This window comes from Natrix helvetica (assembly GCF_964273705.1).
Source record: "Natrix helvetica genome assembly, chromosome: 1".
NCBI classification, from domain to species: Eukaryota; Metazoa; Chordata; class Lepidosauria; order Squamata; family Natricidae; genus Natrix; species Natrix helvetica.
Window position 1 is genome coordinate 246,563,645 of NC_138548.1, and position 24,415 is coordinate 246,588,059.

Consider the following 24,415-nt stretch of genomic DNA (forward strand, 5'->3'; position numbering starts at 1 on the left):
GGTGTAGCCTTAAAGCTTGCCCATGTCCCTGGGAGGGTGAACGGCACGGAGATGGCAACAGAGTTCTAGGAAAGCAGCTGTCAGAGAGAAGGGAGCTCCGTTGCCAGGATACTTGAGATTCCCTGCCCGGAGAGGGCAGGAACTCCTCATATTGAAGGCATATTATCTGCTGTGGATTCCCCTGGGTCCTAAAAATTCCTGCCTTTGCCTTAGCTAGCCCCTTGCAGAAGACACTTCTCCTTTGGGCCACTTACCTGGTGGGAATATCTGCTTGGTAATGTCCTTTTGGAAACTTTGGCTTGAATTACTAAAGCAACAGTTACTAAATCAAGAGTGTAGCACTTCAGAATACTTAGACTCATCCAGGCTGAAGTTTTATTCCAGACTTACTCTGTCCATCGAAAGAATTCTGGCAGGAAGAGTAAAGAGTAAAAATATTCAGAAATGTATCTCCTTCTACATCCATACTCCTCCCATGTTTATTCAACAATTCTTCCATCCCCTTTTTTTTTCCTCTAGGGGGAATGAGTGACGAGAGAGATACATAATTATTACACACTCACTTTAGGCTTTAAACTATCTTATCCCTTATGTAGTACCCACTGCTGGCCAGTGATTATGGGGGACGGGGGGCAGCGGGGCATGCACAGGCCTTCAAGTCAGTGTTGACTCCTGGTGATTGCATGGACAAGTCCCCAAAGTTTTCTTGGCAAGAATTTCCAGAAATGTTTTTCCACTGCCTCCTTCCTAGGTCTCAGAAAGAGGAACTGGCCCAAAGTCACCCAGTTGGTTGGTGTCCAAGGCAAGTCTAGAACTCATAGTTGCTGGTGATGCACCTTAACCAGAGGTGGGTTGCTCCCAGTTTGGCCAAACCGGTAGTGGAATTATGGCTGGGTTGCAGAACCGGCAGCAACCCAGGCGCGCCACGTCCCTGAACTGGTTCCCATGTCTCTTATGCCGTTGCCGGCATGTTTCTGTTCATGTGCAGAACAATATTTAGTCAACTGCACATGCGCCAGCAACATGTGGCTGGCGTGCGCATGAGCAAAGCAAGCAGTAACAATACCAACCTGTATAAGAACTCACCCCTGACTTTAACTACTATACCATACTGACTCTCTGCCCAGCAAAAGATTAATTATATGCCAGGCCAGTGTTATGAAGTCATTTAGAGAATGCATCCAGGTGACAGTCTGACACTTGGCACCTCGCTACACAACAGCAGGCATGATCTTATCTCCAACAGACGCATGGGAGGCCACTGTCTTTGCAAACAGGCTACTAAAGGCAGCCTAATCTTTAGTAGCATGCGTTGGGCCCAGATAAAATAAGACACAAAAGTGTGTCAGCTCTAAATTAACTAGTTTCCCTTCCCTTACACCAGTGCTTCTCAATTATTTTCTGTCATGCCCCCCCTAGGAAGAAGAAAACATTTCGCGCCCCCCTCCCCGCGCGACTGTAAATAGTCTAATTTGTCTATAAAATTGTTATAAGTACACCTCTGCATAACATAGCACACCGGTCTTTCCTCGACTCCCACCGTAGTCACATGCTTTCTCTCCTCTTTCCCTCTTACTTGTCTATCCTTCCTTCCACCCTCCCTTCCTCCTTCCCTTCCTTCCTGCCTCCCTTCCAGTTCCCTCCTTCCTCTTTCCCCCTGCCTGCCTGCCTTCTTTCCTCTTTCCCTATCCTCCTATCCTTCCTTTCTCCCTCCCTCCTTCCCTGCCTCCCTTCCAGTTCCATTCTTCCCTCCTTCCTTCTGCCTCCTTCCTGCCTGCTTGCCTTCTTTCCTCTTTCTCTCTTGCTTGTCTATCCTTCCTTCCACCCTCCCTTCCTCCTTCCCTTCCTTCCTGCCTCCCTTCCAGTTCCCTTCTTCCTCTTTCCCCCTGCCTGCCTGCCTTCTTTCCTCTTTCCCTATCCTCCTATCCTTCCTTTCTCCCTCCCTCCTTCCCTGTCTCCCTTCCAGTTCCATTCTTCCCTCCTTCCTTCTGCCTCCTTCCTGCCTGCTTGCCTTCTTTCCTCTTTCCCTCTTGCTTGTCTATCCTTCCTTCCACCCTCCCTTCCTCCTTCCCTTCCTTCCTGCCTCCCTTCCAGTTCCCTCCTTCCTCTTTCCCCCTGCCTGCCTGCCTTCTTTCCTCTTTCCCTATCCTCCTATCCTTCCTTTCTCCCTCCCTCCTTCCCTGCCTCCCTTCCAGTTCCATTCTTCCCTCCTTCCTTCTGCCTCCTTCCTGCCTGCTTGCCTTCTTTCCTCTTTCCCTCTTGCTTGTCTATCCTTACTCCCTCCTCCCTTTCTTCCCTCCCTCCCTGCCAGCAGCTCCTCCAGCATCCCAGCTGGAAGCAGCAGCACAACAGTCGCCGTTACCAGGGGCGAAGGGGTGGGGGTGGCAAGATCGGGCGACCGCCGCCCCTTTGTCCCTTCCCCAACAGCGGCTGTTGCGCTTCCGCTTCCAGATGGAATGTTGGCGGTGGAGCTGCTGGCGGGGAGGCGAGCTACCTGCATAAAGACGCCGCTGAGGGCATGGCAGAATATATCCCGGCTTGAAGTGGCAGCGCTGGGGACTGCTCAGAGACTCATCAGAGCCGCGGGCTGGAGCTGTGCAAAAAGTCTGCTTGGGCTGGGGGGGGGAGGGAGGGAAGCCTGGGACAGCCATGCTTCCCTCCCTCCCACCCCCGCCCGAGCAGGCTTCTTGCACAGATCCAGCCCGCGGCTCTGATGAGTCTCTGAGCAGTCCCCAGCGCTGCCACTTCAAGCCGGGATATATTATGCCTCGCCCACGCCGCCGCCGTTGCACCCAGATGGAAAGGGAGCCTTCGCGCCCCCCTTTACGGAGCCTCGCGCCCCCCCAGGGGGGCGCGCCCCACTATTTGAGAACCGCTGCCTTACACCAATATAATTCAATCAGCCTGCATGAAATTTCTATCAGAGGTGTCATTTATTAAGCAATAACGTATCTGGGCTTGACTCTAAAGAAAAAATATACTACTATGCCGAGTTTGACTCCTGTTGATATACCGGAAGTACATCAGAGGTGGGTTGCTACTGGTTCAGGCGAACCGGTAGTGGATTGTTGGCCTGCATCGCAGAACTGGCAGTGACCCAGGCTGGCCACGCCACTGAACCAGTTCCCTGGTCGCCGCAGCATGGGTTTTTTGGCATTTTTTGATGTTCTGCGCATGCACAGACCTATTTAAGGCAACTGCACACACGCACAAAGTGCATGCACACCAAACCGGCAGTAACACTGGCAGAGACCCACCCCTGTTGTACATAAACTAAATAAAATATGTCTCCGAATAGCTTTCTTGGAACAATATGGATCTGATTAGCTTTCTTTGACGATTTCTCAGTCTAGCCAATAGTCATATGGTCTCCCATCCATGCGTTAACCAGGCAATCCTGCTTAGCTCCTGAGCTCAGAAAAGATTGGGTAGATGCTGCTTGCTATTTACTATTTAGTAGCCTTTAGTTCATCCTCAATTTTGGGGACATCCAAGACATCTTTGCTGCATTCGTTTACTTTTTTTTCTTTGCAGGTACAGTATATGCCTTAAAGTTAGTGTTGACTCCTGGCACCTGCCTGGACTGGTCCCTGTAGTTCTCTAGGAAAGATTGCCTTGTTTGTAGGGCTGAAGGAGAAAGAGGGCCTTAAGGCTGGCTTCCTGCCTAAGGCAGGACAATAACTCACTGCGTCCCCTTTTCTTAATCATTACACCAACGTGACTCTAACGTGGTTCAATTTGTGCATTTACAGAATCTTTAGCTGTTAAATACAAAATAATAAACTGAATTCCACAAGAATGGCAAGGCCCTCTTTTGGAAATAGTTACTCCTCTGTCGCCATCTGTTGTTAGAGAAGTAGAAAGTGTCTGCTAGTACCTTTTCAGCGTACAGCATTAGTATCGGTTTTCCGGAATTACAGCTGATTTCATCAGATGTGTGGAAAATTTAAATTAATAGGGATGGGTCAATAGGGGAAGGAAGGAAATGATTAGGTAGTTGTATGAATGAAGATTCATACAATTAGAATGCAAATATATTATCAATTAACAATTGCATTAAAAATCATTTGTTCAGACTCCCTGAGAGCCTGAAAGCTATTGATGTATTTGTTCATCACCCGCCCACAATCATCCGAACAGCGAAGGAATGCTATGGGCAGTTAAAATGCCTGCTCTAGTGGGGAAATAAAATTCATGGGAAACCTTTTATGAGAAATAAAATCCAAACTCCGCAACTGAGCAACAGCACACAAAAAATATGCGAACCTGAAACTCTTGTAGCATTTTGGCAATTGGCAAACTATTTATTTATAGGACATTTTCCTCGTGGTTGTTTTTAATATTATTAATTACCAGAAGCTCTATTTCTTCCAGCCTTTTTGAGTTAATGATATGTTAAAGCAAGGGTATCAAACTCACGTCCTCACGGTGATGTCATGTGATGTTATCAGGACTTTTTTTCCCCTTCGCTAAACTGGACGTGATGCATCCGCCCCATGGGCCAGGAGTTTGACAGCCCTGTGTTAAAGACAAGCTTAGGAAACTTAACAAACTTTAATTTTTTTCCCTTTAGGATACAGAGGTGACATGACATTGATTAATGAACAGTCACTGTTCCTGACTTTTGCTGTAAAAGTAACAAACTTCCAAGTAATCCAAGATGTGAAATTCTGACAAAAAAGAAACACACTAGGCTTTCAAATATATATATGGAAGGAAGACAATCCCTTTTTCAACAGTGTCTCTTTAACAGTAGTGGGCCTTAGTAGATGATCACCATCATCAACTCAAAAAGCTACAGTTGGTGATTTGCACAAATCAAATTTTAATTGGATGGGAAATTTACAGGCTTCAGGAACTACAGCTTGCAGCCTTTGTCACCATTGGCTGTGTGGTGTGAGAATGCTGGGAGTCTCGAAGCATTCTGAAGGCTATAAATTCCCCATGAGAGGGAGCAGCAAGCCAAGCCTTTTCTTCTGACAGACACAAAGATCTTCCCCAATGCCTGCTGGACCTGTCTGCCATTTCTCTAGATTTACTGCTAGGCTTATCTATGCTATCCTGGAATTTATATCCTTAGATTTACTCTCTGCCTTTTCTGTAAGAATTCAGGGCCTTTTCCCTAGGCATTCTTCCCATTGCACTTTTCTCTTGGAACAAATATGTAAGGTAGGCCAAAAGTCCACGCGGGAGCTTCGTGTCCAAGCAGGGATTTGAACCCAGAACTCTTTAATCTAGAATTTAATTATTAGGTCACAATGGTGGTTTATATAGCACACTAACCTTTGCGATGTAATTTATTGAATTACCTAAGTTTGCTTAGTACTTAAACCCATTAATTATGCAATTACATTTTAGTCTAGAGTATTCAAATGCAAACAAAATGATTTATAAATATTTGTAAAACAAATTTGCATATGATGTTCCCTTAACCTAGCTGTGTTCAAAATTGGGGAGCTCTTCAATGTTCATCCTCTTACTGAATGTCACATCAGTTGGGAAGTGAACTGCTCCAGAGAAAAGAAGTGGCTGGTTTACATATAACATTGAACCAATATGGGGTTTATATTGGCTCAACAGAATGTGTGAATTAGGTTCTATGTTTGGCTTAGTTAGCAGTTTAAAAGGCTGGCTTAACGTGGTCTCAGAAGGGGGGAGGAGACTCATACCTTTGACACCTCATAGAAAAAGGTCCAAGGTCGTCCTTCAACATACAAACATCAGCATCTGAAGTTTTTGTTACCTTAGACTTCTGCCTTTTAAAGAACATGGCATGCAAAAGTGTCACATGAGAGACACTTTTTTCAGGACTGACAGGTGGTTTCTAAATTAAGAACAATTTCCCATGTGGCTTTTTATAAAATATTTTTGCACTTCTGCTTTCGTTGGCAGGATATTTATGATGATTTCTTCCCATTTTCATATCAAGTAACCTTGATCCTTATATCTCTCACGTGTTGGTGTTTTTTTTTTGCCCTAAACTTAGTTCAGATGCAAAGTGGGTCCTGCAAGCGCTTCTGAGACATTTATGAAGCAGTCCTGTCAACCTCACTAATGGTGTAAATCAAAAGACATCCAGATAAATATAAATTTCAGGGCTGTTGTGAACTGGGGCACAAAGGAAGCTTGTGCAAAAGCGGTGAGAACAAGAAGCCGACCTGAAGGTAGAAAGGTTGGTGGGATGAGGCTTGGCTAAAACCATGGTTTTCGTTCTGCTTGCCTAGCTATATAGATGCTGAGCTTAATATTAGTAAAGGGACTAACTTTTACAGTTTTTATTTTCATTTTGTGTCCCTCTCATTCCACGGGACTCATGTTTTATACAACCCTAATTTTAAACATAGTGATTTGGGACTACTAAGCCATAGTGACTGCAATAGGATTTATTTCTGAATGGACATGCATAGGCTGGTGATGTAAGAAGAGCACATGACTGGTTTAGAGGTTTGAGAGGTTCCAGTGTAGAGGAAGGTATTATCTATCTTTAAAGGAGAATATTTGTAGCTCAGGGTTGAAATGAGGGGTCCTTGGTGTTCTCTGAGCTTGCCTGTTTTCTTGCAGATGTTTCAAACTAGGTAACATAATCAGTGATGTTGTTACAGAGAACACCAAGGACCCCATATCTACCTTATTGGCTTGAAATGAAGATTTGTTTTTCCTCAATGCAATGATATCCTGAGATAAGTTTCTGCTTTTGATTGGGAGTAAAGAAGTGTTTGTAATATGCCATTTTGTCTGTAGTGATTTCAGTTCTTCCGGGAGCCATAGTCTCTGGTACAAAACATCTTGCCCTAATTATTACAGACCAGAAGAGTAATTAAGGGAGCTTTCTGCCTAAGCAATTGGTGGATTTGTTATGTGTTAATAATGAGCCTGACTGAACAGCTGAGAAATAAGCCAGGCTTGACCCACAAGCCCCAGAAGAGATGGTGGAAGCTCAGATTTGTTCCATCTTTTCATTGATGGACCATGATGTGGTTTGAATCGAGTTTAGAAAATGGAGACCTCAATTTCAAAAAAGTAATGTAAATTGTTGGTGAACAAATAGGGTATCAAAAGGGAAATTGATTTGTGTGTGTGTGTGTGTGTGTGTGTATATATGTATATATATATATATATATATATATATATATATATATATATATGTATGTATGTATGTATGTATGTATGTATGTATGTATGTATGTATGTATGTACTGTGTGTGTGTGTGTGTGTGTAAAGTCTCACCAAAACATTGTAAGTCATTACATCTATCATAACCAGATATGAATAACAAAATGAGCTTTCATTCAAATTGAAAGGGTTGTATAAGAAATTCTATCCAAATGCTATTGAGAGATTCTGGCTCAAGTCATATTTAAAATACTGTAGACTTACATTTTGAAATTCAGCTTTCCATTCCATCTGCCTAATATCTAAACCATTTTATCACCATTAGTCTAAACCTGAAAGAAACCTGGACTCTGATATAAAAGAATATATTTTGTCCTGAAGTGTTCTCACATTCTCTCTTTCTCCGTTTTCCTTTATGCTGGCAGCTCTACATTAGTGTCGGTTAAACCATGACCGATGCGTCCGTGAGGAAAAACAGTGAGATCAAACGTGAAGATTCCACCATGGGCTCCGGCCAGAAGGATGACAAGAGCAGCTTTAGCTCTGAACATTTACCACCTGTGGGCCAACATATACACAGGTTCTCCTCTATCTCTTTGCCGCACAGCCCCAAGGAAGTTTGGAAAAAAGGCGGGCGTGTTTTCTCTATCCTGCTAGCCATCAACCTGATACTACTAGCATGTACTCTTGTCAGTGGTGGGGCATTCAAAAACGTCAAACTGCACGACTACGATGCCTTTTTCATGCTCATCGTTGTGATGCTGATTGCCATCATCTGGATGCTCTTCTACATTTTCAGCACCTCCAGGCGGCAGGCGGCCATCCCTTATAAAGACAATCACGCAGGACCTATCTGGCTAAGAGGTAAGGAGATGCTGGTTAAAGCACACCTTTGATTTGATAAAGAGGCAAAGCAAAGCACAGCCAATATTGTCATGCTGGAGGAGTGCTGGGTTTATCAGTGCATCCGACTGTGTTTGTTTAAAAAAAATAAAATCTCAGTGGCTCCCATTGCATTTATAAGATTCGAAATGTTAAATGCTTTTGAGTAAATGAGTACCGGGAAGGAAGCTGTGAATCAAATTGATCGCAGCTCTGCAGAGTTAGGCTCTAATTAGAGCTCACTAATGTTCACGCAGCTCCTAAGCTAAGTCTTGGATCCAGTTCAAGCTTGATTGTGTATATGTAAGCTACGATTAAATATGGTATTCTGGACAGGCATATAAGGAGTATGGATTGAAAATTATAAAAGTGAGCAGATATCTCGTCTGAGCAAAATGATATAAAGTGTACCATAAGTCTCTCAGTGCTCAGTGAAAATTTGGAAATGGTGCCACTACTATTTCTGGAATAAAATAGCCCTAAGGATTTGAAAGACTTCTGCTGCTCCTAAACATTATTTATAGAAAAGAAAGTTTAACCCTAACATTGAAGTTGGACGCAACACATGCTCAAGGGAAGATTTATAGACTAATCAATCAGTTTTACAATTTTAGTAGTGCAATAAAGTAGAGCTCGGGTTTTGGCAGAATTGGGGCATCCCTTGTCTTCTTTCCTGGGCTGAGGAAGATTTGTCACAGCTGTGAGGTCCATAGAACTCAATTAGAGAGTTTGGATTGTGTATTTATTATGGGAAGATAATGACATTTGTTTTCCAAAACAGGTGGCTTGGTCTTATTTGCAATCCTCTCATTGGTGCTGGATATATTCAAGACAGGATACTTCAGTAACTACGAATGCTTATCAGTCATCAAAATCATGTATCCAGTTGTGCAAGCTGTCTTTGTAATTGTCCAGGTGAGGTTTTAACTGTTATGCATTTAAACATATTTATATGCAATCCAGTGCTAATTGGTTGGGGGAAACATATAGTAGGGAGAAAATAGAAGCTAGGTAAAAGTCTAAATGGTAGGAGGGTGCTGTTCAGTTGTTCAGTTCAGGAGAGAAGCTTTGCAGTGATACTTTGTTTCTTAGAATAAGCATAGCAAAACCAGTATTTCAAGTATAATTAAATGTCAGGCACAAACAACGAGACCTACATGTACAGGATTTAAGCTAGCTACTTTATTAGATTATGTCTATAATACAGGAATCCACCCAGTCTGGCAGCCTACTCCTCGGAACAATTAGATAAGGCTTCAAGGAACCGGGGGGGGGGGGTGTTCAGTTGCAGCCCTTTTGCAGTTGCACAGTGACTCCATGCTAGCTCCATGCTTATTCCTTTTTCCCTTCCAGGATGGGTGCTTTCCAACATTAAATAATCTATAATTATTAGATATTGGTTGTGAGATGTGGCAGCTAACTAGAATGTTAAAAAAAAACTTGAAATATATCAAAATGGCTAAGATCCGTGTTGTCATTAGTAGCAATAAGTGTTTTAGGACTTGGATAGCAAAATCCTGCAAAATGTGTTCCAATAAGTCTAGTAAACTCTATCCTGGTCCAGAGGTGGGTTCCTACCAGTTCAGACCAGTTCGGCCAAGAAGGTAGTAACTTGGCCTGCCACGCCCCCAAACCGGTTCTATCGGCGGCAGCACCATCTTGATCTGCAGTTCTATGCATGCGCAGAAAAATTTTCATTGAAAAATTTAATTTTTTCCCCTTTTCTAACGTGCGCATGCACAGACCTTTTTAAGTGCAAATGCGCGCACACACACATTTTTTGCACGCCGAACCAGCAGTAATGCCGGCAACCCACTCCTGTCCTGTTCGTACCCAGGATAACAAGATGCTATAGAAAGCAAATTTAAAACTTACATTTTTTTCTTTCTTTCTAGACTTATTTTCTGTGGGTTTCTGCCAAAGACTGTGTTCATGTACATTTGGATCTTACCAGGTGACTATCAAGATCATTCAAAAATATGTCTTTCCATCTTATTAAGCTGAAAATGTCACTGACTGAATGAAAAATAGGACGGGTTTGGGCAGACAGAATCACAGCGCATTATCTGTAGTAATATTAGCAATAGTGTCCAACAATTAAGGTAAAAAACCTTTTCCAAGGATCATGTTGGATCTGAGAAGGATTTCTGGAGGACTTGTCTTTTTCACTTTTCTGAAACTTTTTCCATTGGGTAAATATGCTGTAAAAAGATTAACTACCAAAGCTGGTGATAATTCTGAATAGAGTATTTTCTTGCTTTAGAGTAAAAGTGGGCAAAGTCTGAGAGCCAAATTTACCAAATTTGAGAGCCCCCAAATACTTAATCCACGGGATAGTCATTTCAAAACAGGGCAGGCAGAAAATAAATTTAATAAATAAATAGAAATAAATAATAATACAGCCAGGATTTTCCTTTACATTTCTGGCAGTGTAATAGTTTTAAGATGGGTTTTTAAAATTATACTAAACTTACTTTATATATTACTAAGTTCATTTATTACAATGAACAACCACTTGCCAATTGCTACTCTGCCAATATGTCATGGTGCACAAAGTAATACGACAGGTCCTAAGGATGCTATATTAGCCAACTGGAAAGAATTTCTGTCAAAAGGAAGAAGCTTTTCGAGAAATATTTGCAAGCAGAAGAGTTAGGCTCATTTTGGAATTTAATTAAATTACTATTATCCTTAGTAATAGTAATTTACTCCTCCTTTTATTTCAGTTAAGGTTGATCACTACTGTTTATTTGCTCTGCCTACCGAGGCAGGTTCAGAGGTGATATTCAGCCGGTTTTGACTGGTTCTGGCGAACCGATAGCGGAAACTTTGAGTAGTTCGGAGAACTGCCAAATACCACCTCTGATTGGCCCCACCCCCATCAATTCCCTGCCCTTTATTCCCTTGTCTTTTAGCTCAGCTGATTCGCACGGCAGAGTGGATTGCTGCGCCTCAGCTAAGCTAAACAAAAGCTCAGCTCATCAGCACTGACACCAAGGGCGGTCTTTGAGTGCTGTGAGCGCGCACAAAGCACATGTACGCACGAAGCACACTCTCATAGAACCGGTAGGAAAAGATTTGGAATCCCACTGCTGGAGGATTGGGTGTTTGGAATGAATAGAGCTTATTCATTAAACCAGAATTCTCCATTTTTCTATGGTAGATGTGGACTGATGCTCATCTTAACCACCAATCTAGCAGTGTGGATGTCTGCTGTAACAGATGAATCAGTACACAAGGCTGAATCAAAGAAACCAGATGGGAATATTTCACACAGAATGGGTAAGTTGACTGGGAAACGTAAGAATTATGACAAAATGAACCCTGAGGGCATTACTTTAAGGCAGAGGTCCACAACCTTTCCACCTTGGCAACCAGGCCCGGCATGTGAGTACAGGAGCACGCTCCATCCACAGCTTCAATCCACACAGCGTGTTAGCACAATGGAACTTCCCACGCGCATGTTTGCTTGCTCACTACTCACCCGCCACTCATGCAAGTGGAGCCTCATCAGTGTCATTTTCAATTTTTTAAAAAATTATTTTTTAAAAAAATCCTTCCTGAGCTAGTCTTGACCTGCTTTCCTTCTCTCTCTGCAGTTGACCTAAAAGAAGGCATTGCTGACAACTGTGGCTGCAAAAGTCACCTCTGCCAAATCTTCAAGAATGGTTACTTTTGGCTGTATCCTTTCAATATTGAGTACAGCCTTTTTGCTTCTGCCATGATCTATGTCATGTGGAAGAATGTTGGCCGCATCATGGACCACCATTCCAACCACATCCATCACCTCAAGTTTAAGCTTTTCAAGAGGACTTACTTTTTGGGTTTCATAATGGGACTCTTGATCATGGCGTCGGGCATAGCAATCCTGATTGTGTATGAAATCCAGATCAATTCGAAAAACAAAGCTAAAGTGAAGAATCAGGTGCTCACCATATACTACACTTTCAATATCGTCTGCCTCAGCCTGATGTCCATCATCTCTGTGGGGGGCTCCATTGTTTACAGATTTGACAAGAGAGATATGGACCGTGAGAAGAATCCAACTAGAACACTTGATGTGGCCTTATTAATGGGTGCAGCCTTAGGGCAATATGCCATTTCCTATTACTCTATTGTGGCCACTGTGGCCAGTTCTCCAAGGGACACAATCAATGCCCTCAACCTGACCTATTCCTTGCTGATGATTGCCCAGCACACTTTCCAGAACATTTTCATAATTGAAGGCCTCCATCGGCAGCCCTTAAAAAGCGAAAGCAAAGTGGACCATCAGGAGAAGGACATTTATGGTCTCACTTTCGTCAACTTAAATGCTGTATCGCTTCGCATCCCTGAAAATGGAAACGCTTTATCACCAACATCTCCAGGACTAGCCATTCAGGCTCCTCACGAAATAACAGGATCCATCACTACATCCAAGAAAATCAGCTGGCGGAGGAGATTCTTAAAAGAAAGCTCATTATTCCTGCTCCTGTGTAATGCAATTGTAAGTAGGACCATTTTATTTGAGCCAAAATTGGATTAGTCATTGATAGTTAGAGTAAGATTCCTTTGTTCTTGTCGAATAGCGAAAGATAGAACTAGCTTCAATCCTATTCAACCAAAACACCTTCACGCTGAAATATGAAGTTTTGCTGATCTTATTGAATTGTCTCAACTATAACTTCAACAAACATACACACACCCAATCTCTAGCAAACATGCCCAAGAGTTGCAGCCAAGCTAGCTAGGGATGTTGGGGATAGTAGTGTAAAAAAATGAAGGGAGGATTAGACTGAGGAAAAACAAATTAGAAAATACAAAAGACATGGAGCTGCTACCCCTACTTGAGTTTTCTTTTGTTTCTTCTTGGAATCCAAACCAGTGGTGGGATTCAAAAATCTTTACTACCAGTTCTGTGGGTGTGGCGTGGTGGGCATGGTGTGGCTTGGAGGGCGTGGCTTGGAGGGCGTGGCAGGGGAAGAATACTGTAAAATCTCCATTCCCACCCCACTCCAGTGGAAGGTTACTGTAAAATCCCCATTCCCTCCAGATCAGCTGGGACTCGGGAGGCCGAGAATAGATGGGGGCAGGGGCAGTCAGAGGTGGTATTTGCTGGTTCTCTGAACTACTCAAAATTTCCACTACCAGTTCTCCAGAACTGGTCAGAACCTGCTGAATACCACCTCTGATCCAAACGTGTTACTGTATTGTTTTCTTTACTGTGCTTCACATCACTTTCAGATAACAAAGAGAGGAAGAGAAGTATGAAACATTTCATGTGATAGGCGATGTCTATATCCAAAAAAAAGGCCAAGGATCAGCTGAGCCATCCATCTCTTCCAGGCCTTTTTAAAAGTAGCATTCTAAAGAGAGTAGCAGTTGTGCATAAATTGACTAATGTGTTACAGTAAATTGATGTTCTCTAGATTCTGTTTAATGGTGTTCAGTTTCCCAGATTTTATATTAAGAGAAACTAGTTCTGTTGGTGGAAAGTGGAGTAAATGCAAAGCCATCTCCCTCCCTTCCTCCAGCTGCTTTTCAACCATTTAAAAGCTGTACAAATATATACAAATGTGGCATCTTTTTTAAAAATAAAAGAAGCTGCAGAAGCAGCAAGAGGAGAGGCAGGACTGAGTAATAAACAACAATTAGGTGTGTTGTTCTGCACACATTGCAAATGAAGGGAAAAACTGAATTTGACTTGTGGAAGATTGCCTTGCAGCACTTGCTGTTTTTTGTGCATATTTGACTGCACCAAAGTAGTTTGAATAAATTAATGACTTTTACATTTCGTGCAGTTATATTCCACCTTTTCTCTTGAAAGCCCAAGACATGTTATAGTGGATCATCCCACATTTTTATCTTGACTGGGCTGCAATACCCTTTCTGTGACAGAAAAGGAAATGCAAATATGCATCTAGCATTCGTGAAAAATACTGGGAAACTGGCATGAAGGAGGGGGAGTAGATTGTGGCACTGCACGAGAAGATGTATGGCTCTTGTCCATTAGGCATAGATATTTGGGGTAAATAAAAATTAACAAAATTCTAGGGCAGTGTTTCTCAATCTTGCTGTTATTCTGAGCCGCCCAGAGTTGCTCAAGAATTCAGCTCTCAGAATTCTGCAACCAGCAGTCCAACACATCTTAAAGCTGCCAAGGTTGAGAAACACTGTTATAGGGTATACTCCACACTCCTTTGGATCAGGGTCATTCGTTGCCTTAAGGAATTCAGTGACGCAGAGGCATGTCAGTTAAATGTTTATACTTAGATGTCATCGCTTCTGATGCTCTTGGAATCAGGCTGCCCTGTGTTTAATCTCGCATCGCGGTAGCTCTTGCATCAAGAACTGGGCCTCACTAGTCTCGTTCTTCCTTGTTTTTACTTGCTGACAGTGCTGTTATCTTTGTCTCTTTCCCAAACAGCTCTGGATTATGCCTGCCTTTGGAGCCCGGCCACAGTTTGATAATACCACAGAGCTTGAATTCTATGGTTACCCCATGTGGGCTGCTATTGTGGACATCTGCTTACCCTTCGGCATCTTCTACCGGATGCATGCAGTTGCTAGCTTAACGGAGGTCTATGTCATGTCCTAATGGAGAAATGAAGAACTTTTTAGAAGAGCCCACATTTCTCACACCGCACCCAGGAGTTTAAAGCCTAAAGAGCTGCACTGAGGGGATTGAGTTCCTTTGGGCTCCAGGCCCAGTGATTTGATGGGCATTATCAAGAGAACTGACAATAGCCGAAACAAAAACAAAAAAACCCTTTTTTCCCCCCTATTTTAAGGGCTCCTTTTCTTGATAATCATCTTCAGTTATTTTTTCGTTTTCTACCAGATATGCAGACATCAAAGACCTTATAGAGGCCTAGATTCACTCCTGATCACTTTAAAGGACATTTTTGACTTCAGTAAAGCAGTCTGAGGAGTCACAACTTGAAAAGAAGAATTTAGTGAATGTTGAAGACTGTTAAAAGTAACTGTGCCTTGGTGCCATTTGGATGGCTTCAGAAGATTCCTTCCTGACCCTTCGATCCCTTCTCCAGTGATTTATGAAGGCCTCAGGAAAATACGACCCTGTTAAAGTTCATACATGATGAGAAGAACCCTGGAGCTGTTCTGGGTTTCAATGGGACTTCCTTGCTGTCCTGAATCAGGGCCTGAAGACTGTATGAGTCCATCTAAAGGGTTATTCTGTCAGGAGCGTAATAAGAAATGTTAGTTTTTAACGATAGTTCGATTTTTTTTTAATGAGCCTATTTTTATAAAATGTACATATTTATTGATTCTCATTGTGATCATTAAAAGGGAAATGAAGCCCCAGAGAACCACCATAAGGAAAACACCTCCCCGCATGCCCAAGCTTAGTTCTCTAGCAGCGTTTAACCGTCAGCCTGCCAAAGGTGGTACTTCCTCTGCTGCTTCAGCTCAAGAGTTTGCAGCAAGGGGGATATTGTTCTCCTTCATATCCCATTGGAGGATCTCTTTTAGGACGATGATATGAAGTGTCTACAACTCTGTGTAGAGCTAGATTAATTAGATAGTGCTTCCTTCACAAAATCTTATACACACACACACACCTTTTAGTATAGTTCACACCTTTGGATAATGGTCATATAAATAATTCCAGATCTTCTGCATTGGCTTAAGATCATCATCATGTTACTAAGCCCTCCTAGCACTAAAAAGAGGAATTGGCCATCAATGAGAACCTATGGAATTTATTCCTTTATAAATACCCTTTCTTAATTTAGTTGTCCCTTCACATGCATCAAAATGTGTTTTCTGACACCTTCTATCTTCATATTAAGAGTTTTGGGCATGTTGCTGGAGCGATGGAAACTTTGGTAATCAGGTTGGAAAGGATTGCTTTAGAGAGATTCCTCTCTTTTTGGCCACTGTTGAGGCATCTCTCCTATTTAGATGTACCGGTAGAGCAATTTCTGCGCCTCTTTGTATTAAATTTAAATCATACTGTTTAATTCTATATGACCATAAACCACAGCTGATAAGAGGAGAATATATGTTTCCATTCCAAAAAAGGAAATAAATTTTGCTGGTCCTAATTTTCAAGATTAGAATTCCCTATTCCAGCTGCAATAACAGATTATGAAGATCTTATTTGATTAATGTGGGATTAATTGAACAGGACTAGGAGATTCTCTGCAATGTTAGACTTTTTGAAATCAGTCTTTGATATGCACAGCTGGATAGCAGCACTATCTTTGTCTTTATGCATGTGTAAAGCCAATCTGGTGCAAAATCCCCCTTTGATACTGGATTCTATCTAGAAGTATGCTGACATGTTTTAAAGATTGGCTTATCTAATTCTTCCAGTGTACAAGGTAATAGGTGTGCTAACGATATGAATTTTTGACATATTTCAATCTGTGGAAGAATTTGACTAGAGCTTTGGTTGATCATCACAATAGTTATTTAATTGCACTGTTTAAGAGTCCCATTTTTTTTCTTATGAAATTGTATTTACAATGGAAAGAAATGTGATTTTGGAAAATGGCTTGAGGGAGAGTAAAGATGACAGGCTCTGCAGAAATTTAAATATCTCAGATGATACAATAAGAGGAAATTGTCCCACTTTGTCCTGCATATCTTATTTGCTTCTGAAATTTATTATTTGCCCGTTTCATTAACCTGCTTTCAAGAATTTTTTTTTCACTGAGCAGCTTTGGAACCTTAAGAAAAAAATCTTGCTGCGGTCAGTATGGCATAATGTGGATATCAGAGTAGGAAATCCAAAAGAAAAGCAAAAGTAGTCTGTTAAACAGAACTAGAATCTGGTTATTTACTTGTGAATTCATGTCTTGCTTGATTTTCCTTCAAACATCCTGTTCAGTAACAGTGTTTCTGATCAACGGTGCTATTTCCACCATGGAAATTGGGAAAGGACTGATTTCAAAAATAAAACTAAACAATGAAAGACTTTCTTGTGGTTATTAACCAGCACAACCAGAGTGTCATGGAATTCCAATACAGCCATGAATATATTTAAGTGCTTACATTTTATATCTCTCAGTTAGCAATTATTGCTGAATCTGTAAACTTATCATTTACAACAACTATAGCAACAACATATTGCCTAAATCTAATAATCATATGTGAAGCAGCCTTAAGGTGTCCCTAGCTGTACTGGCATATTTTTTCCCTTGTCCAACAGAGGTTGTGGCCATGGAATTAAGCTGTTGCACTTCGTGGATCATTCAATCCAGTGGCACAGTCAGGTGACCCCCAATAGGTACACAGGTTTAGGGGTGGTGAGAACATTCTTCCTCCTATCCAGTCCCTCAACCTTGTTTTCCAGAGGCTTTGGACCAGTGGTGGGTTTCAAAATTTTTTAGAACCTCTTCTGTAGGTGTGCCTGCTTTGTGGGAGTGGCTTGCCAGCAATGTGACCGGGTGGGAGTCGAATGGAGGAGAGGAAATGGTGAGCCCTCCCCAAGTAATAAAATCAGAGGTGGGGGGACAATGGCCACCTGAAACTCCTTCTTAGCAGATGCAGTAAAGATCTGTTGAAAGAAATATCCTTCTGGGTTCAGCTCCAAGTGGGGAAAAAGACACCGGAGACATAGAGGCTGCTTGGAAAGATGGTTTAATGGTGGACAGGACCACACGGCTTGCGTCCTGAACAGAAAAGGTGATCACATGCTTCAATGTTGGTGGAGAAGAGAAGAGTCGAGGGAGGGGGTTGCTAGGCTTTTTATAACCTGTTCAGTCCCACCTCTGTTTTGTTCCTGTGTAAGAAATGTATTCTGATTGGTTGTCAGACTCCCATGGGGCCATGCAGGGGCAACTCTCTAGGCTGCGTTTTGAATCCAGGTTTGGCTGAGTTTTCAGATGCCCTGTGGTAAGTCGGGTAAAGGGCCAATATTATCGTGCCTTAATCCTATCCCCCCCTCCCCCCCGGAGCTGAAGGGGAGAACTCTTTATTATGTAAAGGGACTGACTTGGACATCTTAATGGCCCATTGACAAAGGGGGTGGGGGCAGTAAGCTGCAGGGAGCTATTCTCTCTTTAAAACATGTTTCTTCCTTTTCACATCCAGGGAAATATTCTGCCTTTTCAATATTTCCTAGGATATTTCATTTTTCTGGGAGAGGGATGGGTTTTAACTTCCTACAGATCTTACCATGCACCCAGAGCCCAAGTCTTTCTCTCTCAGTTTCAGTGGAACACAGAATTGTATTTGAAAACCTCTCTGTAGAAGAAACCCACATGGAAACCTTAAAATGCTTCGGAAAGTTTCAGAGAGTGCAAGGACAGAGATCTCTAAAGAAGCCAGGTGTCTGTCCCAAACCAAAACCACGATTCTGTTCTGACCTAGGCTTCACAAAATCAAGAGACAACCCCCTTTTTATTAAGCTAATGTGAATTCCTTTCATTCACATCCAGCAAAATCCCAGCAAAAAGTCTTTCAAGGGTAAATTTACAACCACAGACTTTATGAGGTTTAGAGAGCTGCCAGGCCGATACCTTCACAATGCTGTACAAAAAATAATTGGCAAGGAGTCTCTGAGAGTCACGAACAAATCTTCACACTAATGAAACAAATTGTCTCCTGCCAGCTTGTCCCCTTTTGCTCCTCTTTATTCCCTCTGGGAGGGGCCATTCACTGTCCACCTGTGCCTTTACTCTCAAGTCGGCCCTTGTTCCTTAGCTGTCCCTTCTCCTGGCAGCTCTGTGCATGCGCACATCTGGAACAGGCTCCAGCTGTTCTTCTTTCTCCACTGATGTCCGACTCCAAGTTTAGTATTCTCGACGAACGGATGAGGCAAGAGGCAGCTGAGGTATATTGAGAATGTTTATTGTGAACCGCGACAGCATAACTATATACAGAGAGAGATTCAGCACCCACCCTGCTTGACAGCTATTTATACGGAGCTGTCAAACAGGGCGGCCAATAGGAGTATCCCTGGCAGCCCGCGCTTAGCCAAGCCGCGTCTTAGCCAATCAAGCGCAGCTTGGCTGTTGCCTGCAGCCAGGACGTAAGTCGAGGACTTAGCACTCCTTCCCTCTAGCGAGGATGCATGCGCATAGGTTGCACATGCATACTCACTCAAGTAGGCGGGTCAGCGCCAGACCCGCCCAGAATGCCTCAGTTGCTGAGGAGTCGTCGGTGGAGTAAGAGGTTCCCATGGAAGCTACTCCCTGAAGAGAGGGGAGGTCCGTGTGATGCCATCTTGGCCCACCCCCGAAAGCAGGCCCATCAAACAAGGTAGGCCAGGGCAAGGGGGTGACCCAGCAAAGGCGGAACAGAGTCTGGCTGCCTGCAGGCGGTGGCAGAGCCAGCGAGGCCTGATTGGCCTAAGTTAACAAGGTGGGGAAACCCAGGGGGAGTGACCACTGATTGAGGAGTAACTTGGAGCGGTTGCCGGAAGGCGTCAGCAGAGTAGGAGAGGCCTGGCTGTGTGAAGGCCTCAAACGGCGGCGTATTTGTTGTTGGCCACACAGGCCTCAATGGATTAGCGGCTGACAGTTAGGCGACAGCAGCTTGGCCCGGTGGACGAGTGGGGTGCAGGTCTCAGATGGAATGTGACGCCTTAACTGATCCACATGGTGCCTCCACTTGGTGCCATTGGAGAGGGTGACCCTGTAAGAACAGGGACCAGTTACTGAGATGACGGTGGCAGGCACCCACTTTGGATCCCCTGTGAGGCTCCTAGCCCAAACCAAGTTCCCCGCCCTGAAACTGCAGGGAGGGCCTCCCAGGTTGCATGGCTGATCCCTTGAATAGAGTGGGTGCATTCTATCCAGGGAGGTCCGCAGGCGCCGGCCCATCAGCAGCTCAGTAGGGCTTTTGTTGTTGATAGGACAAGGGGTGGAGTGCTGACCTAGAAGGTAAATGGCCACCCTTGCCAGCCAGTCGCCACGCTTCATCCTGCCTAGTGCCTCTTTGGCCAAGCAGATGGCTCGTTCCACCCGGCCATTGCAGGCAGAATAGTAGGGCGTGGTAGGCACGTGACGGATGCCCTGCATGGCCAGGAACTCCTGGAAGGCAGTGGACGAAAACTGAGGTCTGTTGTCAGACAGGACAATGTCCGGCAACCCATGTGTTGCAGAGATGCCGTAAGGCTCGAATAGTGCTTTCTGCTGTGGTGGAAGATATGAGAACGAGTTCCACCCAGCAAGAGTAAGCGTCCACTACCACCAGAAACACCTGGCCATGAAAGGGCCCCGCATAGTCCACGTGGATCCTTGACCAGGGCCTCCTAGGAACCTTCCACTCCCTGGATGGCAATGCAGATGGAGCCGGGAGGGACAGCTGGCACAGGGGGCACTGTGCCACCCAGGCTGCAATCTCGTCATCTAAGTGGGGCCACCAGACATAGCTGCGTGCTAAAGACTTCATACGCGCTATGCCCGGGGGGTCCCTATGGAGACAGTTGAGCACCTGGCAGCGGAGAGGTGGGGGGATGATGACTCTATCCCCCCAAAGCAAGCACCCACTATGGATGGCCAGTTCCAGCTGGTGGGATTTAAAGGGGCAGAACTCCTCGGAGACCTTGCCCAATGGCCAGCCCCTTAGGATCCATGAGAAGACCTGGGTGAGGACAGGGTCAGCCTTGGTGTGAGCTACCACGTCCAAGGCCGTTAGAGGGAGGTCGAGGTAGGCGATTGACAGAATTGACAGGGTCGGCACCGGAGACGGGTCAGCGCCAGGAAGGGGGCAGCGGCTGAGGGCATCAGCATGCCCCAGCTGCTTGTCAGGACGGTACAGCAGCGTATATGAATACGCTGCCAGGAACTCCATCCAGCGGGTCATCCTAGGAGAAAGGATGGGAGGGGTCAGTCGGTCACTGGCCAGAAGTCCAAGGAGAGGCTTGTGGTCAGTGTAAAGCGTGAAATGCCGACCGTAGAGGTAGTCATGGAATTTTTTAATCCCGGACACAGCAGCCAGAGCCTCCTTGTTGATCTGGCTGTAGTTCCTCTCAGCCGAGGAGAGTGTCTGCTAATAAAAAGCCATGGGGCCTTCTGAGCCATTTGGGAAGACATGGCTCAGAACTGCCCCCAAACCAACAGGGAGGCATCACACGCTAGAGCAGCAATGGCGAACATTTTTTGGCTCGCGTGCCATAAGTGGGGGGAGCGCAGGGGGGGTCGTGTGCGGGCGTGCCGCACCCATAATGCAACGCGCCCCCCAGTGCCCATGCGCGCACAACGCGCCCATTTTTGCATGCTTTTTCGCCCTCCCCAGGCTCCAGAGTCTTTATAGGAGCCTGGGGAGGGCGAAAAGAGCCTCCCCCGACCCCCCGGAGGCCCTCCGGAGGCTTCAGGGACTGTCCAGAGGCTTCCCTGAAGCCTTTGGAGTGCTTAAAACCACCCTCCGAGCAAACCGGGAGTGACTTCCGGGTTGCTCTGATGGTCGTTTTAAGAGCTCTGAAGGCTTCAGGGAAGCCTCGGGACGGTCCCTGAACAGGCACGAAACGTGCGTCTCTATCGCCCGTGCTCGGATCGCCTCCGCCGCACGGCGCCTCGCCAGCGTGGCGCGCAGCCGCCTCCATCCCTTGCGCCGCTCCGCCCAGCCTCTGCGCGCTTGCCCGGCCTTCACATCGCTGCCGCTGCCGCCGCCGCCAATCGCCCGCCCGGCAGAGTTTATGTAACCTTGGCTGGGTCTGAGCGAGGGAGCCCAGCGCTGCTGCGAGAGGCGCTCCTGCAACTGGGCGCCCTCGCCTGCCAGCCCAGCCCCCTTGGACACCGGTGCCCGCCAGGCAGTTGGGGGGGCGAAGGGGGGGCTCGGCTATGCAGTCAACACAGGCAGTAGTTTTCGGCCACTCTGAGCCCAGCAAGGGAAGGACGCGGGGAGTCGGCAGAAGTTGGGGACGGAGGGAGAAAGGCGGCGGGGGGAGGCCCAGCATCCAGCGGTTACATAACCGGCTGCGGCGCTTCTCCGCTCCGGACCTCCCCGCCCGAGCCCCCCTCCGCATGACGGGTCTCCCCATCTCCCCAGCGGCACCTGCCCCGCCGCCACCCCCTCCCCACTGCCGGTTGCTGAAAGGCAGGGAGCTCATGGAGGCAACGCCCGGAAGCAGCCCCCCTGTCCTACGGCGTCGCAGCCTCCCCACCCCCGGGCGACGGAGCCCCAGAGCTTCAGGCTCCCGGCCTCCCGGAGGAAGGGGGGCAAAGGGGGCTTCTTGGCCAGCGCAGCCCAAGCGGGCAAAGAAGGGAAGCCCGGGGACGCAGCCACCCCCTCCCCATTTAGCGGAGCCAGCGGGCGGCCCCAGTGCGGGAGGCAGGAGGACAGCCCCATGCGCCCCTCCCGCAGCTCCTGCCTTTCTCCGCTCCGGACCTCCCCGCCCGAGCCCCCCTCCGCATGACGGGTCTCCCCATCTCCCCAGCGGCACCTGCCCCGCCACCACCCCCTCCCCACTGCCGGTTGCTGAAAGGCGGGGAGCTCATGGAGGCAATGCCCAGGAAGCAGCCCCCCTGTCCTACGGCGTCGCAGCCTCCCCACCCCTGGGCGACGGAGCCCCCGAGCTTCAGGCTCCCGGCCTCCCGGAGGAAGGGGGGCAAAGGGGGCTTCTTGGCCAGCGCAACCCAAGCAGGCAAAGAAGAAGGGAAGCCCGGGGACGCAGCCACCCCCTCCCCATTTAGCGGAGCCAGCGGGCGGCCCCCATCCGGGAGGCAGGACAGCCCCACGCGCCCCTCCCGCAGCTCCTGCCTTTCCCCACGGGGCCCTGGACCCCCGTGACCCCCGCCTCCAAGGCCCGGGAGATGCGCTGGCGGGGCAGGCGGAAAGTTTGTCCCGTCCCTGGCAAAGTTGCCTCCCCCGCCCCCCGAGACCCGGCCCGACCTTGCATGCCGGGGAGGCGGCCGGAGCCCACGCGTGGAAGAGCAGCGTAAGGTGTGGAGGCGCCCCCGAGTGCCTGTCCTCCCCCCCCAGTCGCCTCTCGCCCAGGCGGCTCCCAGCCAGGAAAAGTTTGCCGGGCATCGCGTGGTGCCTCCCGCCCTGCCTGCCTCCCCCGCCCCGCCCCCCCTCGCGCTTACCTCCTCCACCTCCGCCGCCGCCTCTGGAGCAGCTGTGCCTGCTGCGGTTGGAAGGAGGCGGCGCATCGCCTTTCCGCGCTTGCTCCATGCCGGCCGGGGAATCTCCTTCTGCCTCTCCGTGGCCGCCGCCTCTGCAGCCGCCGCCGCCGCCCGCTTCCTTCGGAACGCTTAAAATGACGCTCCGAGCAACCCGGAAGTCACTTCCGGTTTGCTCGGAGGGTGGTTTTAAGCGTTCCGAAGGCTTCAGGGACCGTCCCTGAAGCCTCCGGGGGGCGGGGGAGGCTCTTTTCGCCCTCCCCAGGCTCCTAGAAAGCCTCTGGAGCCTGGGGAAGGCGAAAAATAGCTTTTGGAAAGGTGAACTCAGCTGGCCAGCGCGCGCATGCGCACTGGCCAGCTGACAGGGCAGAGCCTCGCGTGCCCTGACAAATGGCTCCGTGTGCCACTTGTGGCACGCGTGCCATAGGTTCGCCATCACAGCGCTAGAGTCAGCGGCAGCCTGTCATTATATTGGACTAGGACAGCCGCTGACGTAAGCACAGCTTTGACAACCGCGAACGCATGTGCTTCACGACTGCCCCAGCGCCAGGCCATGGATCGGTCGAGCAACCAATGCAGTGGCTCGACTAGTGACACCTTGTGCAGCAGAAATGGCGCATAAAAGTTCAAAAGGCCCAGGAACGCCTGAAGCTCAGCCTTAGAGGCGGGCATAGGGGCGTCCCTGATGGCAGCTACTTTTGAGGGAGTAGGATGGATGCCCCAGGCATCGATCAAGAAACCCAGGAACTCCACCCTTGGCACAGCAAAAGAGCATTTGCTGAGCTTTAATTTTAATCCTGCGCCCCTGAAACGCTCGAGGACTTTCCTCAATACTTTGATGAGACCTGATCAGCTGTTTGCAGTGATCAGGACGTCATCAAAGTAGGGAACCACGCCAGGGAGCCCATGCAGCAATCGCTCCATGAGGCTCTGGAAGATCCCCGGGGCCACGGAAACGCCGAATTGGAGGCGGTGACAACGAAAAGCCCCACGGTGGGTGACAATGGTCTGAGCTGCCACGGCATCATCATCCACCGGGAGCTGCTGGTAGGCCTGCGCCATGTCCAGTTTAGCAAAAATGCAGCCCTGCCCTAAGGAATGGAGCAGGTGCTGCACGACAGGGACTGGATAGGGGTTTGCCTGGAGGCCGAGATTGATGATCGACTTGTAGTCGGTGCAGATCCTGATGGATCCGTCGGCCTTGACAGGAACCACAATGGGGGTCTCCCATTTAGTGTGCTCGACGGGGTCCAGGACTCCCTGCGCCAACAATTTGTCCAGCTCGGCATCAACCTTCGGCCTCAAGGCAAAAGGCACCCTGCGTGCCTTCAGCCTAACTGGAGCAACCTGGGGGTCTAGGTTGAGGGATATGGGGGTCCCCTTGTATTCCCCCAGCTTACCA

At 47.0% G+C, this 24,415-nt stretch overlaps 1 protein-coding gene across 2 annotated transcripts; it reads left to right on the top strand.

The window, feature by feature from the left end:
* Positions 1–4,849: 4,849 nt before the first annotated feature.
* On the top strand, positions 4,850–15,525 carry OTOP2 (otopetrin 2). Of its 2 annotated transcripts, XM_081936397.1 has the most exons (8): positions 4,850–5,169; positions 5,987–6,172; positions 7,540–7,978; positions 8,778–8,911; positions 9,892–9,950; positions 11,160–11,278; positions 11,596–12,482; positions 14,403–15,525. In XM_081936397.1, exons 3-8 carry the CDS (start codon positions 7,564–7,566, stop codon positions 14,571–14,573), a joined length of 1,785 nt encoding a protein of 594 aa, XP_081792523.1. In that variant the 5' UTR covers positions 4,850–5,169; positions 5,987–6,172; positions 7,540–7,563; the 3' UTR covers positions 14,574–15,525. The 2 variants fall into 2 exon arrangements, with proteins under 2 accessions (XP_081792523.1, XP_081792522.1); XM_081936396.1 differs by lacking the exon at positions 5,987–6,172 and having other exon boundaries at positions 4,851–5,169.
* The last annotated feature ends 8,890 nt before the right edge of the window (positions 15,526–24,415 follow it).